This window comes from Gorilla gorilla, chromosome 7, assembly GCF_029281585.2.
Source record: "Gorilla gorilla gorilla isolate KB3781 chromosome 7, NHGRI_mGorGor1-v2.1_pri, whole genome shotgun sequence".
In the NCBI taxonomy this organism is placed as follows: Eukaryota; Metazoa; Chordata; class Mammalia; order Primates; family Hominidae; genus Gorilla; species Gorilla gorilla.
The window spans coordinates 118,795,329-118,812,292 of NC_073231.2; the positions used below are offsets into that span (position 1 = coordinate 118,795,329).

General features: G+C 30.4%; 1 protein-coding gene across 3 annotated transcripts in view; it reads right to left on the bottom strand.

The window, feature by feature from the left end:
• Positions 1 to 16,964, bottom strand: part of CSMD3 (CUB and Sushi multiple domains 3) — a 1,204,746-nt gene that overhangs the window by 722,060 nt on the left and 465,722 nt on the right. For 2 of the 3 annotated variants that reach the window (XM_019032923.3, XM_019032924.3), the window contains one exon: positions 906 to 983. The exons of the other annotated variant lie outside the window; for it this stretch is intronic. In XM_019032923.3, the coding sequence (XP_018888468.2) occupies positions 906 to 983 (78 nt within the window). The remainder of the gene's footprint in view (positions 1 to 905; positions 984 to 16,964) is intronic. 3 annotated transcript variants of the gene reach the window in all.

The window sequence follows — 16,964 nt, forward strand, 5'->3', positions numbered from 1 at the left end:
TTATTTCATGAGGTCATTTGGAACTGAAGAAAAATAAAGTTAAAAAATATACTCTTGTTGAAGAATAAAAGTAACAACATGTATGAAATTTGAAATAACTACTCATATATTAGCAATGTTATTTTGGAAGTCAAGTATTGTGTCATAAATGGCTTGTTTCAAAGTTTCTAATATGCAACAGTATTGTTGACAATTTCCAGCAACTGCTATTAATTTTGACTACAAAAATACATAGCTCTGCTAAAAAAATTTTGTGTTTGGTTATGGTAATTTAAATGAATGCTCTAATTCAGTTATTCTTAATCTGAGATTTTGGGATGAACTTCAGAGCCCTGATTTTGTAAGTGAAATTGTGTACTTCAGGCCATTTTTAAAGATTTTCAAGAAGTGAATAGCAATAATTAATCAATCATTTTATAAAATATTTGATTTCATAGGTTTATCTAAATTAGCTCAAATTAAGACTTGTTTTTTCTGAAATGAAAATTGCTATTTTAAAAGTAATCTTTCTTAGAAAAGCACTTATGTTGAAATGAAGATATAGTCAATCAAGAATTCCTACAAGAAACCACCAATTTTAGAAATCTTACTCATTTTCGCCTCACCTTCTAGAACTAAACTTGAGTGTCCTCAAGACTTAAGATCAAAAGAATATTTTTACATCTTGAAATATAAAATAAACTTTATCAAAAATAATCTGAGGCTGGGAGTTTGCCACGTTAATCCATTAAATCAATACACATTTAAATATAAAATATTGAATAATCATCATGCATGTTACACAGATATTAATGCAGTTAATTTGGTAAATACACAAATATTTTGGTAAAACACATACAAACAACACAGACACCACAAACTTCACTCTTGCACTAGAGAAAGTAACAAAAAAGAAGTACACTCACAGATAGAAAACTTGTTGCTGTTGTCTTTCCCTGGAAACAATTTAAATCCTCTAGATTTAAAATCTATGGCCTTTTTCACTAGTTAAGAAAACAAACAAAAACATGTATCAGGAAATACAATTTTAAAATGAAATTCAAGTTAACAAATTTTGTTAGCATGGACTTATGCAAGATAAAGAAACCACTTTCTTAAGCCTGATATAGTACCCAGAAGATTTTTTTTAAAGCAATATAAATCACTTAGTAGTAAAATACTAAGCAGTGTAGAATGATTTTAAATATTCTACAGGGAAAATCCTGCATATACATAGTTTTTTAAGCTGTGCTTTTTTAAACTGTCCAGATTTTTATATAAAAGTGAAATCTTAGCAGTTTATCATAAACTACTTGAAATCATCAACTTTTATGGAATAAATTAAACTAGCAAAGTAAAAATGCTGGAGTATTAGAATAGTGGGAAAGATTTAATAGGTTTGTTCTTTAAAATAAATTTCCTAAAAATTTAGTCTATTTGAAATGTTAGAACACATTTAAGAAAATGACTTAATTAGAAAAGTTTAAAATTTATTTTAATAGTTCTGTCAATCATTTCCATTCATTATCATTGCTTTTGACACTACAATTGCTGTTAGTCCATATTACACAAAATGTATGAAAGTGAACTACAGCTATTTTGAGCCCATCTAAAATATCTTACTACAATTTTTAGATATAGTAGTTGTACATATTTATGGCGTACATAGGATATTTTGATATAAGCATACAATGTGTAATGATCAAATCTGAGTAATTGGCATATTCATCACTGCAAATATCTATTATGTCTTTGTGTTGAAAACATTCCAAATCTTCTAGCTATTTTGAAATACAAGATACTGTTAAATATAGTTGCCCTATTGTGCTATCAAATGCTAGAACTTATGTCTTCTTATCCTTCTATCTTACTGTAATTTTGTCCCCATTGACCAATCACTCCTCATCACCCTTCCCTACTTCAATTATTTTCTTTTACAAAACATAGTATATACGGGAAATAACTTGCTCAGTTACAGTGTGGAAATCTTTACATATTACTTTTTATCAGGTTTATAGTGAAGGATGACAGCCTTAAATGTTATGCAATTAGGTTTTCTTCACGCTATAAATTTAAAAAAAAGCAAAAATGACTTTTTGTTAGATGGCTTAAAATTACCACTTCACTATTTCTGAACGTCATTCTAAGCAATTAGTTCAAATTATGGATATTTATTGGTTTATGAAACATTTTAAGGTAATTTTTTTCTTGTTAATAACTTCAAAAGTAGGATAGTAGAGAAAGGGCCTGATGGTTTATGTGAATATAAGATATGAACTATCTATACACACAGCATATATTTTAAAAAAGAGGAATATTATCGTTGGAGCAGGATTTATAAGGCTGATTCTTAGTTATTATTAGTTGTGGGATTTTGGACAAGAATCTGCCTTTTTACCTGCTTTTTTCTCTTAAATAAGCAGCTAAGACTAGATGGCTTCTCTCTTTATAGTTTAAGATTCTTTAACTGTGAATCCTTATTCATGGTGAAAAAATGACTACATCCCTCCCAAGTGATGCTTTTTGTTGTGATTCTCTTCTACCCTCATCCCCACCCCGATGGTAACCTAAAGTTTAATTCTTCTGAAGTGTTCAGATGCTCTAAGTTTAGTTTTGTCACATGTGAATTTTCTGCTGTCTCAAAATACTTTTTAACAAAATTTGCATTTTGTATTTTCTGGCATAATTCTAGATTTTTCCATTGGAAACATGAATTATAAGTAGGAATCTACCTCTACTTTTCTCTGCATTATAAGATTTGACTTTATAAGTATTAAAAATAGGTCTGAAGATTTCATGGTGATTTTAACACGTCTGGATTTCAAAAAGAATAAAGAAAACTAAAGGAAAAGATTATCAGACCAAAGGAGAAAATTGCAAAAGAATAAAATCCTACGGATCAAAGAGTTCAATGTTGTAAATAATAAGTTACTAATATTGGGGGGCAGTGGCAGTGTGTGCAAAAGGGGACAGATTAGCATGTCTACTTACAAGTATCTTGATTTAATTATTTGGTTGGGTAAGGTTTTTCCTGCTTCTAAAAGCATCTTAGTTTTGTCTTTTATAAGCATCTATATGTCAATTTATCTTTAATAACGATACATCTATACTTTTTAAATAAAAACTATAATAATTGTAATACAGATGCAGAAGATGAAAGGTCAGGAGAATATCCATTTTTGGACATGACAAAGTGTGAATTAATAACATAAAATTTAAATTCACAAAAAATTTAAAATATGTTAAACAGAAAACAAATACTTTAGCTGTTTATATTTTTAACGGAAAGAATAATGTATATCTCCTAATAAATAAATTAAAAGGATAAATATTGCAAGTATTAATTACAAGACTATTCTAAATCATGTATCAGGTATTTAATATTACAATATATACCATAAAATATAGATTTCATGATTTATAAAAGATACAGAGCATAAATCTTGACTTGCCATCAAGTAATGAGTGCTTCTAATGACCATATTTAACTTAGAAAATTAACCTGATTTTTTAACCTGATGCATTTCAGTAATAAGCATGTAAAATTTATTATAGAGTTAATGTTAAAATAAATTATGGTATTTTATACAGGTTAAGGAAAATGTTTACACAGTGTGTCATGTGTGACAATTCCCTCCACTGTATGGTAAGCTCCTCAAAGGCAGAAAAAATATTTTGTTCATGTCATATTTTTGTTTGTTTGTTTGTTTTGAGAATGAGTATCGCTCGGTCGCCCAGGCTGGAGTGCAGTGGCGCGATCTCGGCTCACTGGAACCTCCGTCCCCCGGATTCAAGCAGTTCTCCTGCCTCAGCCCCTCGAGTAGCTGGGATTACAGGCGTGTGACACACGCGGCTAATTTTCGTAGTTATAATAGAGACGGAATTTAGCCGTGTTGGCCAGGCTGGTCTCAAACTCCTGTCAGGTGAACTGCCTGCCTTTTCCTTCCAAAGTGCTGGGAAACGGTGTAAACCCACAGCTCCCGGCCGTGTTTGTGTGTTTTTTGAGACGGAGTCTCGCTCAGTCGCCCAGGCTGGAGAGCAGTGGCGTGATCTCGGCTCACTGCAACCTCCGCCTCCCAGGATCAAGCGATTCTCCTGCTACAGCCTCCCAAGTAGCTGGGGTTACAAGCGCGCACCACCGCGCCCAGATATTTTTTGTATTTTAGTAGAGACAGGGTTTCACCATGTTGGCCAGGCTGGTCTCGATCTCTTTACCTCAAATGATCCACCCGCCCCGGCCTCCAAAAGTGCATGTCGTATTTGTATGAGTGTATGAATGAATATATATAATATTGTTAATTCTGAGTCTTTTAACTAAAGGTATTTTGTTGGGAGAATTCCCTTTATTGATCGTGAACTATGATGGGAGGAAGTGATTTTAAAAAATGAACGCCCAAGATGAAGCACTTTCATTTGTAAATCTCAAGATGAAATACAGAAAAACTACGTATGCTCTAATAATTTTAGAAAGCATTAAATGCAAGATTGATAGGCATATGCACAAATATTCATTTTCTTTTCTTTCATATGCTAAACAATTTTTAATCATTTTTAAAATTTTTCATTAGATGTTCAGTTTGACTGTTTTTTTGTTTAGTGTAATAGAAATATTTTATAATACAAGAAAGGCCTGGCAGGGAAGAATATCAGGCCAGCAATCAAATCCCTCTTTATTTAGTTGTAAGCCCTGGACACTAGCAAAAGCACTTTGTTTTGTAACTTGTATTAGAGTAGTTTTAAGCCACGTAGTGGATTATCACTGTGGCATCTTCCAGGTTGTCTGTTGTCTTCAAGATCAATATAAATTCAAAATTGCATTAAAAAACTTACAAAAAAAGATACTGATTGACTCTTACTTAGACCTCATCTAATTTTCATGTTAATCAGCTAAAGTCATTATTTGAAATGATTTAAATTAAAATGCCTACTATAAAAATTAACCATATATTCACGCATATAAATCATAGATTGATTTTGTTTCCAATGTCAACTTTTTTGATGAAACAGGCATTTGTCTTTATGTTTTATGTTACAAAAACTTTGTAAGTGTAACTTGAGAACATCTGGTATTGGTGGGATAAAATAGATTGGGAAGTACTGTATTTAGTGTTGGTACTGGCCTTTAATGTTAGGAAATCGATCATATTAAATAGGTGTAGTAGAAGGAATTTAAGTATAAGTTGGAGATTTGGAAAAGGTGACCTTCAACTGGTCCTTTTATCACTGATCTTCTATAACTTAAAGTAATAAAACATTTCCTGGCTTGAAGTTCCTCTAAAAATTGAGTCCTTCATTACATAATCTCAAAAGTTACATATCTGAAATATATTATTCTATTTCATTGCTATGCATATATAGTGAAAATATGTAATATACAGAACATTTATCTTTGAAAAAGAAGAAACAGACATGTTTAGTATTAGTTAGCAGAACATTGTTTTAATTAGAAATAATTAACTTTCATGTTTGCATGGGGCTCTCATAGAAGACAGTGGCATTTATTAAATGTTTTCAGAACAGTCTGAAGCCCTCCTCATTTTCCACTTGGATTATATTCTAAGACAATAATGAAGGTAAAATGAATGGTATACTCTAACTTTGTATTTATTTTATTCTTCCAAGTTTGTGGTATTTATTTTAACAATAAAGTATCTTGGAAGTGTCAGTAGCTGTATTATAAATCTATAATTCAATCATATCATGATAATTCTTTTAAAAAGGAAAATAAGTTCTTATGAACAAGTAACTAGTATCTTGTTTATGTTTTTGTTTATTTCTGTTTCATTGTAACCTTTCTTTTCAAATGTACAATAATGCCTTTCTCGTCTTCTTTTGTGCTGTGTTTGATATGATACCTGGATGTGCGTTTCCCACTTTTTATTTTGAATTTATTAATTATAATCTTATCTTTTACTTTATAGTAAACTAATAAACTATACTACTAATACAATAATTTCCTTTTAATGTTTTGGATATTGAAAATTACTAACATGTCTCTAGGCATGTATTTGATTTTGAGAAAGTGGCACATATCACTATTGACAATAGATTTATTTACATGAGTACTAAGACTAATCAGTCACTGACTAGGAGGTTAAAGTAATATTAAAACAGAGTGTTATTTTTGGCATTTTGCTTAGTGGATTAGGAGTTAGCAGACCTATGTTCTGAGTCTATAAGACACGGGACATGTCGATTAACTTTTCTATTCAGTTCTAAGAGATGTAATTCTTAACTATTTAGGAGTAGAATTTGGGTGAAAGGAAATAAAGACTAATGTCATCAGAATTATCAGTTCTATTCCAGAGATTTAAATGTGTAGGGGAGTTATAAAATTATTTAACTGTATAAAGATGACTTTTTTTGTTTGTTTAAAAGTAAATAGTGGCTCTATGTTACAAGTCAGCAAGTACAAAAATTTAACTTTTTTTTTTTCTACATCCTGTACTGGCTGAACAAAACACTTTTCAGAACATACTTATCACAGAGGCTGCTAATGATGACTTCTTTGATGTAATCCTTAGACAAAGAAAAATCAAGAAACTATACTGCTGCTAGATTGAAAACTAAACAATATTCCTGCAGTATCTCCTTTAACATCTTTCATATAAGATTTACTACTGTATTAATAATACAATCTTCTGAGAAAACAATACATCTTATAAATGTTTCTGTAGCATAATTTTTAAAAAAGTGACTAGAGGTATCCTGCAACAATTAGATAATGTTTCTGGGTTACACAGGAAGACGATATAATAGAAAACTCAGTGACATAATGTTAAGTAGCTCATGAATCTTTGTGAAAAATATTTCATTTCAAAATATGTTTAAAATAAATGAAGATAAACTTTGTATAAAGAAAAGCAATGGCCATAATTTGATGAGAAATGTAGTAGCACAACTAAGTATTTTTAAAAGCACACAAAAAATAAAAATTAAAAAAAGTTCTTAAAGTACAGAAAAATTCATTGGTAGAGATAAACATACTAGGGATACATGAGAGTTAACATATTTTTGAATTCATAAATGATGGAATTGAACTAGTTAAATTTATTAGGAAATAGTATATATTCATTTTTATGATTATTTAAAATCGTAATGTACTCTCCATTTAAAAAATCATTAGAGACAAGTAATATGGTTCAGAACAGCCAATACATTTTTTTAAATCTTAAACTCCTAATTATGCCACAATGCTCATTTGTACATACCACTTACTCTTGCATGTATGATGTGTAAATATAAAATGTATGTGATGCTCAATTTTTAGGTGAAAGAAAATATATAATCACAATTTTACTATTGTGCTTAAATTACACAATAAATTTTAGAAATCAACATGTAGCAAGAATCTTTAAATGTTAGTTATTTGTACTAATATTATTTACCATTTATAATATTAAGGTCTAGTTAGTCTCAGAAGCCATTCTGATTTGTGATGCAATATACCAAAAATTTGTTAACTATTTTGTGTTATGTCTTTTTCACTATGTAGGGATGATACACAAAATATATTATCTATGTTCTCTGAATTTCTAACTTAAATTTTACTTTTCTATTCAAAGTTAGAAACCTCTCCAAAACTTTGATCAAAATGGAAAATTTAGTAAAAATGTATAAAACCATATAAATACAATCATATTGATTATATGAATAATTATTTAACGTATTTCAAGATTCTCCACTAACAAGACCATTTTCTATTTTACAAAAGAAGATCCTGAAGCTACAATGTCTTAGTGTTGAAATGAGGTTGACGTAGTTTCTAAATATTTGGAGTCTTATTTTTCAATCATTTTAGGCTAAGAAATAAGTGTAAATTTTTCACTTGGAAAACTGAACAGAGTGGTGAGTATGGAGAGGAGACACTGTGTTTTAATAAAACTAATTTGTTAATTTTCATAGGCATTAAGGATTGGATAAAGTTATTGATTTTTATTTAGGAGACCGTGAACAGACTGCAAAACTATATACAAAATCATGTAACTAATCATTGCATAAAGACTCTAAAATTTGTATATGGGCTTTCTTTCTTCCTAGAAATGGAGCAAATTCAGGAAACCATAGCACTTATGCAGATAACAGCAGATGCACCCGCAATGCTTGGCGTAACAGGTCTTACAGTTATGGTATGCTGTAAAATGTCAGGATTATATGAAAAATGTGGGATTTTTATATTCTCTTTAGGGATTCTTATAATTGGCATAATAAAAGTCACCATATGGGAAGGGTTACCATTGGTATAGTTCACAGATACTTTTAACACTTTAAAACTGTCTGCCCTTAATTTAATTGTTTTTAATCTTTATTTTCTGACAGCTTCAAATTAACTTTTTAAATTGTTTTCGGTTGTACAGTTAATATTAATATCCACTCAATTTATGCACTTTCTTGGGACTTTTTTTCTGATATATTATGTTCTCTAGAATACAAGTGATTTTCTTTTCTCTTGTTTTGTTTCTAATTGGTATTTTCATTTCAAAAGTTAATTTTATCATAGATAATTTGATTGTAAGTTGTAACATGAAAAATGATAACATTAATATTTTCTTACTCATGATAAAATATTATTACATTAAATATTTGTTTTGCACTCAACATAAGAAATCACTTATGTATATTATAAGGCCTTCTAATATGAGATTAATTAGGAAAGAAGCAACTTTTTGAAAAACAGCAGCCAAAGTTAATGACTTTCTTCAGACTGTGGACAGTGGCATATAGTCTTCCACTATGAATTTCATTAGTGCATTGAATAATTTTATAAATTTACAAAAAAAATACAGAAAGAAACAGAAGAAAATTAATTGCTTTAATAAATAACAACAGTCCATCATCCCTGTGATTTCAGGTCATTATATTTTACTAAAATTCACTAGAAATATTAATATCAGTGCCTAGATTCTGTTTAAAATAAACATAGATGGGTTCTGATGGTTGTATTTAACGCAGTGTTTTACTGCTAATTTCATGGCTATTCAAAATGCCAACACACTCATCATACCCATCTATGTTTTATATTTCCCTTTCCAGGTCCATTCTCCCTATTCTCCTCCTTGTTCTCTGCCCAGAAATTTGATCTGAATGGCTACATCCTTGCTACACAAATTGTGACATTGCATTAGAAGCACTGGCGTCACCTGGGAGCTTGTTAGAAAAGCAGAATATAGAGCACTACTGAGAACTATTGAATTAGAATCTGCAGTTTAACAAGATCCCCAGGTGATTCTTCCTAACATTTAAGCTTTTGAAGCAGTAGACTCTATCAACAGACTCCCTTAACCTCTGGGGGATTCCAGCAGGCGGATGAAGGGAGGGAGGAAAGTAAGACCAGAATTTTTATTCCACAGGATTCCTCACCATTGCAATTACTAGAGTTTGCTGGACTCTTAATTAAAGGGCATTTGTCTTTTAATGCAAGGCTACAACAGGTGACTTTGTCCAACATCTCACTTTCTTCCTTATCCCAACAATCTGGGAATCGTAACAGCCCAGCTGCTGCTACCATAGGTTACAGCATGGTTCCTTATGGTTTCTTTACATTCACTCATTCGGAAATAATCCTCTGTAAGTAAAACTTCCTCAAATTAGGCAACATTCTATTGTTTTGAAATGTACTCTGATGAACATACCTCTGGTACATGGAAATTATTAGAGATTTAATTGAAATCTACATCTCAGATACTGTATTCAACATCTCTTAATTTGTTTATGACCACCATTATACTTCAAAGGATAATATCTAGGTAGAATTATTGTTGGCTGTTACTCATCATCCTACTATTGGTTGTTCACTTGTTTCTTAGAAAATGTTTTGAAAATCTAGACAACGCAACTGTGCTGTTTTCTAGCAATTATGTCTATAAGAAACATAGAGATTCACAAAGATAGAGTAGATAAACAAAATTTAAATGAGTTGGCTGTATTGAAATTGAAAAGTAATTCAATTAAAAGTAAAACTGGCAAGAAAAAATATGGAGTTAATAGAAATCTGAGATGAGTTGAATGTTACACTTTACTTTTGTATAACTTATACATGAGAGCAATATGAATAGTGTTAAATCAAACTGTATATATTCGTATCCAATATTCCATATCAATATTGCATTAAACTATGTATTTTTTCCTAAGGAAATAAGCTACCTAAGACATTTAAAACTCTGCTAATCTTTTTAAAATAAATTTGTTCACATTTATCTTTACCTTACAGGATTTTTATATAACCAGAGTAAATTTTCTTCTTGCAAATGATCCAGAAAGGGGCAGTATCATTTACTGGCTGTGCATCTAAAGCATTAGGTACTCTATGTGTACTATCTCATTGAAATCACAAAATATCCATGCAAAATTATCACCCCTTTCAAAAAATGTAGAAATGGAGAAGAGCTAAATTAATTGCCCAAGGTTATCTATATGTTAATAAAATATGGTCATTCATTTGACTCTAAAACTTCCATACTATCATCTATACCACCTGACTATAGATAACATAATTCCATATATTCAGTCAGAACTCTCTCAAGTGCGTATCTTAGAAAACCGTAAATAGATGCAATTAGTGTATCCTATCCTAATTTATTAATTTTGATATAAAATTTTAAGTAATCAATAATATTTGACCCTAAATATGTTTACCTTCATAAGGCACAAAAGCTTTATTAACTGGATTTAATATTGAATGAAGACATCAACTATCTGATGATAGTGCCAAGTATAATCCCGTGGCCTGAAGCCTCATAATACTTTATTTTAAAGGTGTGAACAGATGAAATTAAAAGGTGTAGCAAAACCAACTGCTATGTGAAATTCAAATAATCATCTAGTCCTTTTAGTAAAATCATCTTTGGCTGCATTCCTTTCTAAAGGGAAAGTTCAGAAGAGTTGATGAGACTTTTTTTTCCCCCTTAATATAAGCCTCCTCAATGAAAAATTTCTAACATCTCTGAGCTCTGGATAAAATTAATCTAGAAATTTCTGTCACTTTAGTTTCATTTGCTATTATGAGAAAATACAATTGGAAGAATAATTTAAATAAAGAGAGATCAAGCATCAACAGTAAAAAGCAATAGTCCATGCTTTAGAATACAAATGATGTAATTGTGAAGAGAAAAATATCCTACGCAATGCACCCTAAACCTAACACCATGCTGTTCTGCCACATATGAAGGTTCTGCTCTTCCTAAAATTGTAAAGATTAGTTGTGTGGTTTCACTCTGCGCACAGCAGGGTAGCCATATGCTCTAGAAAACTACATGCAAGGAAAGCAGCTTGTTGCAAAAGTGGGTGAAAACGCCCTGAAATAATTCTGAACAAGATAAAAATGTCTCTACATAGGACCATTTCTTCATATTCCGAAAGGCAGAGGAGTCTGCTTTGGCATCAGCTTTGAGCACAAATAGAAAGTCTAGCCCCTTCAAAATATTTTAACAAAGAAAAAGATTTAAAAGTCACATACGTCACATTCACTGTGACAATCTCATTCACAGGTAAAATAAGCTCTGGTAACCATTTGGGGAAATCAGCTACACACATAATGGTTTCATCTCTGATCTTTAAAGTTAAGATTTCTCTTTTGATCAATTCAGTACATATTATTATCTTTCCTTATTTGCTCATTCTATTAAAAATGAGATATAGTGTGTTAATATAAAAATAAGCTAACAAGATATCTGATTAACGGTTACAGGTGAAAAAAACAAAGTGGCTGAAAATCTGAAAAAAATATATAGGTTTCCTTAAAGACCTACTCAAAGGAAATAAGAACATTGACATCAGAAATTCTTAAAATCTTTACATAGGACTAACTCAAAAGCATGGCTTGAAGGGTAGCATTGGATAAAAATGTTAAAATGGTTACTTGCAGATTTGCCATTTGTGAATAAAATAAACTTTCATTGTTTAATATTGTCATTCAAGTCCTCAGGCATTCTGAGTACTTTTATCTAATACATTTTAAATGTGCATAAACCCGTTAACAAGTAAATTCTAACATTTTATTTTTTCTCTTCTTTCTTCTTAAAAACAACTTATTTAACAAAAACATAAAAGAATTAGAAATATAAAAATGTATTTACTGTCATGAATGACATTGCTTTGACAATTTCAAAAATGTGATGAAATAAGGTAATGGATAGAAAATAAGGATGCTATTCAATAAATATGTATTTAAATGATAAATCGGTACATTTCTGAACATGAATTATTACATAGCTCTATAAACATTAAACACAACTTTCCATTAAATAACATAATTAGGGAAAGTCAAGAGAACAATGGAAAAAGTAAACAAAAAGTGTGGCAGGATATTGATAAAGCATACAATGATGAATATTTGTATGTAACTCTCCACCCAAAATGTTGACATTCCCCTATTTTTTGTATTCACTTTACCAATGTCAAAGTTCCGACATCCAAAATAAATAAATAAAATGAATAAAATTAAGTAAATAAATAAAATGAATAAAATTAAGTAATTCTATAAGAATTATACATAACCAGATAATTTTTTAAAAGTTACAAATTCTGCAGTCTATTATTAGTTATGCTTTAAAGATGCTATTAAAATAAGTACGTTAGTTAGTCTCATAAATAAAGACCTGGGAATTCAAGCAGACAAAGGTAATTTCACCATATATATAAAATAAGAAAACAATGCTTAAAGATAAACTCCTGAGAATTTTTGATTTGGCATCAACTTTTGTATACTTTTATTTTTTCTCTTTATTTTCTTTTCTTCTTCTTTTTTTCATTAAAAAAATTTTTTTTTTTTTACTGTTTTACCTCCATCTATCAACCTTTCAGGGATTTGAAACATGGTAAATAAAGGGAAACTAAACGCTGATGTATTTTTCTCTTTGTTATTTGATACATTGAAAAATAACAACCATTTTAAAGTATAGAATTTTGGGTAAAATTTAAAATTTAGAGCTAAAATTTGACTTGGTGTTGATTTTCTTATTCATCTATTCCTTCATTGATCTTTCCAGTAAAATCATAATGAATGTCAATAGCTCAGCCATTCTTAAAGGTTGCCAAAACTAGTGTCATTAACATTGATTCAGAAAATCCATCTGCCTTAAAATATCCCTTGCACTCATAAATTTCCCACCATTTGAGTCACTCGTATGGAATAAAGTTTAGTTTTTACTATATTATCCGAGATAGCTTGTCAGCATTGTGATTATCCTAGTGGAGAACAAAATCCTATGAGGAATAGACAGTGTTGGGACTGTGTGATAAATGTTGTTCTCTCTGCATGATGATCATCTTCATCTAAGTTCTTGCTACTCAGTGTGTGAGCAAACCTAGAGATCTGTTAGAAATGCGAAATCTCAGATGCAACTCCAATTCCATCAAGTCACGATCTGCATTTGAACAAGACTACTAGATGATTCATGTCCACAATGAAATTTGAAAAGCGTACTATAAGACCTATACTCCAAGAAACTATCAACTGTTACTTGCATTACTGTATCTTATTATTTGTCTGCTTGCTCCTATTCACTTGAAATTTCTTCTTCAAATTCATGCTAAAGTGACTCCTTTAAAAATTACATTTGATAATATATGCTCCCTGCTAATGTCCACCAATGGTTTAGATAAAAATAAAGCTCATTTTTGAGGCCTAAAAGCCAAATGGTGTTTTTCCTACCTATGTTTCCCACCTCATCTACCTTACTCTCCTCCTGGTGCATTGAGTACCAGAATTAGTAGTTTTTGTTTTTCTCAAGTTAAACTCAAGCTTTTTTTAACTAGCTGTTTTCTTTTCCTGGTGTGCTTTCTCCTCTGAGAAATCGCAAGGCATAGCTCCAAGAGCATCTCTGTCTGCTTTCTGTTATTTAGGTCTCAGTTTAAATTTTAACTCCCCAGAGTCCTTTCCTTACCATCCAAACTAAGGCAGCAATCCATCTATCATATAGCCTGTTTTGATTTTCTGCACAGCCCTTATTACCATCAGACAATTATTTACTTGTTTATTGTCTTTTTCTTCCTCACTTGAATATAAGTTCAATAAAGCAGGGTCTACTAAGTTTTGTTCAATACTATATACCCAGCAACTGGAAGACAGCTTGGCACTCAGTGGATATTTGTGAGAGAGAAAAAAAAATTAAAAGAAAAGAAGATGGAACAGAAAAAAACTGAAAAGAAGTAAAGAGAAAAAAGAAAAACAGAAAGAAAAAATGAAAAGAAAGAATAAAGAAAAATGAGTGAATAAATACATAGTAGAATGTGGTAGTGAAGAGAGTAAGAATAGCACTGTCATCTGTTAGAAATAACACTGCCTAAAAGAACAGCTAGGACTGGACCTCCAAATAAAGAAGCTTTCGAATTTAAGGCATAGATGTGGGCATTGGGCCCAGAAAAAAAAAAAGTACATATGGCTGATTTCACATTTAATGAGATAAGTAGATTGTTAATCTCTAAATTCCTTGATGGTAGCATTGGCCACTTCTATGTTTGTTTTTACACTGGCTATAAATAATCATTAAAATAAGTACATGTCAGCTCAACACCAGTAGGGAATATAAAGTGATGGTAAATACATTAATTAATATATAATATTTCTCTATAGAATCATAGACTTTTAGGATTAAAAGGGACAGTGGCAATCACATTATTAAGATATTATTTGATGCTTTAGTGATTTCTAAATACCCACATCGTCCATTACAACCTATGCTTGAATGTCTTTGAGAATTCACTGCTTCTAGTAGCACACAATCTATATTTGAAAAAAAAAACTGAATGTTAAATCAGTCTTCTTTATAATAAACTGCTTTGCACTGTCTTATGGTTCCCTACACTAAATTCTACAACCTATGCCAGAGGACAGATTTAATCTCTCTTACACAGAACAACATATCAAGCATTTCAAGCCAGTTTTACCTCATCCTTCCTCACATGCCATACCCATTCTGTGGTAATTCCTTCTCTTATAATTGACCTATAATTTTTCTCTGTAATCTAATCTCTACAACTTTTTCTTTGGGAATAAACATTATGCAATATACTTTTGAATTCACCACTTGCTCAGTAAAAGATAAGATGTACAATAAAACCCTGATAATTGATTACTTGCTGGGCATACATTAGTATCCATAAAAATATATTTACATGACTACTCATAAACTAGCTCCCTCATTGTGATGATGCTTATTAAGATTTTAAAAACAACATATTTTAGATTTAGAAATTCATACTTTATAAAAGTCTTAATAGAATATTTGAAAACAGTGTTAGTTGCTTGCAAACACTTGAAAACATTTAAAATATATTTTATGCTTAATAATATAGCCTATTAGTGATGGGCACATAATAAGCACCTAAAAATTGTTACTTTCACACAATGCAGTTTTTGATGTAAAAGAGTGTTACACCAGTTCTTGAATCAAATTTGTGACATAGTAATCTTCTGACATAAACTGGCAATTTAATGTGAATATTAAATCTGTATGATTGTTTGCTGTTTTCTTATTTTTGTTGAGCCTTATAAATATTCAGATGAGCTTACTTGAAAACAATATAAATTATGGTAACAATAAAAAATTCCTGCTTCTTTGGATTAAAATTGCTCACCTAAAATAAACGTTTTATGCTGAATTAACCATTCTTACCTTAAACCTAAGAATAATAAGTAATGGACTTATTTAAAAACTGTTAAACTAGAGTTTCTTTTAAGCTCTAGTTTTGGAGGAGAAAAGTCTACATCATATTCAATCTCAATTCAACATAATTTCATGTAACTTTATTAACCAAAGTAATATCCTACTGATATGATCATTAGCATTAAATGTACTGTGGCATAATTGACTATACTAGGTCAAAATAAACAGTAGTAATGTCTATAAAAACCTCATAACACATATACTTAATTCCATAAGATGATGCAGTTATCTAAGTTAAACTCCCATTGGGAAGTCCAATAAAAATAATAATTATTATATGTGTATATGAAAACGTTCCCAGAAGAATATACCCAAATTTTGTACTTAAAAACAGCAACTATCAAAACTGCTCTTTAACAGCTGATAGGACTTGTCCACATATTGAAAAAAATAATAATAGAAATATAATTCTACTAAAGTCTCCAAGAAAAGTAATGCTAAAGCAAAATACAGTGGAGTAAAACACATCTTAATTATTATTTAACATAATAAAATATGACAACTCCTTGAGAAAGGATACCCAATTGTGCTTATAATCTATGTTATTTCAAGTTTAACATCACTTAATGAAAGACCACATATCAGACACTAAATGAATCTTGAATGAATCAATACTAGTCTAGGACTATCAATACTAGTCTAAGACTGGGTTTTTATACAGTTTCTGCCAGTCCATAATTTTCTCCACAAAATAATGATATTTACTACATAATTTGTAAGTTCCCACCTAATTCTAAAATAGATAATTCTAGAAATCCAGGAAAATTTACTTATTATTTCTAAAATCATGTCATTACATAGGTTCTTCTATTTTCAAGTCAATGTTAGGTAAATTCCTAAGGCTGTAATATTGAGCTTTAGGGTTTAGGGATTATTGAAAAAGATATTTTAAGTTAAATATTAACTTAAATATGGCGTGAACCCAGGAGGCGGAGCTTGCAGTGAGCCGAGATCGTGCCACTGCACTCCAGCTTGGGTGACAGAGCTAGACTCCCTCTCAAAAAAAAAAAAAGAAATGATATCAAAAGAGATCTTATAGCTAAGGCAGCAAATTATTCTGATGAATTTACAAATGTCACTAGATATATATCCGTTATCTAATTTTAAACATCTGGATATTTTGTAAATAAAAAGTCAATTATTTTTAAGCTTACTTACATTAATGTATGTCTTCCTTCAAACATAAAACAACTTATTTATTTTTGTTGCAGACTAATATTTCTATTCAGCCTAAATACCCACTCAAACCATTTTGAATGGGTCTTAGTGACATAAATATAATTTACTAGTTTCAAAGATTAATTCAGCTTGCTTTCTTTT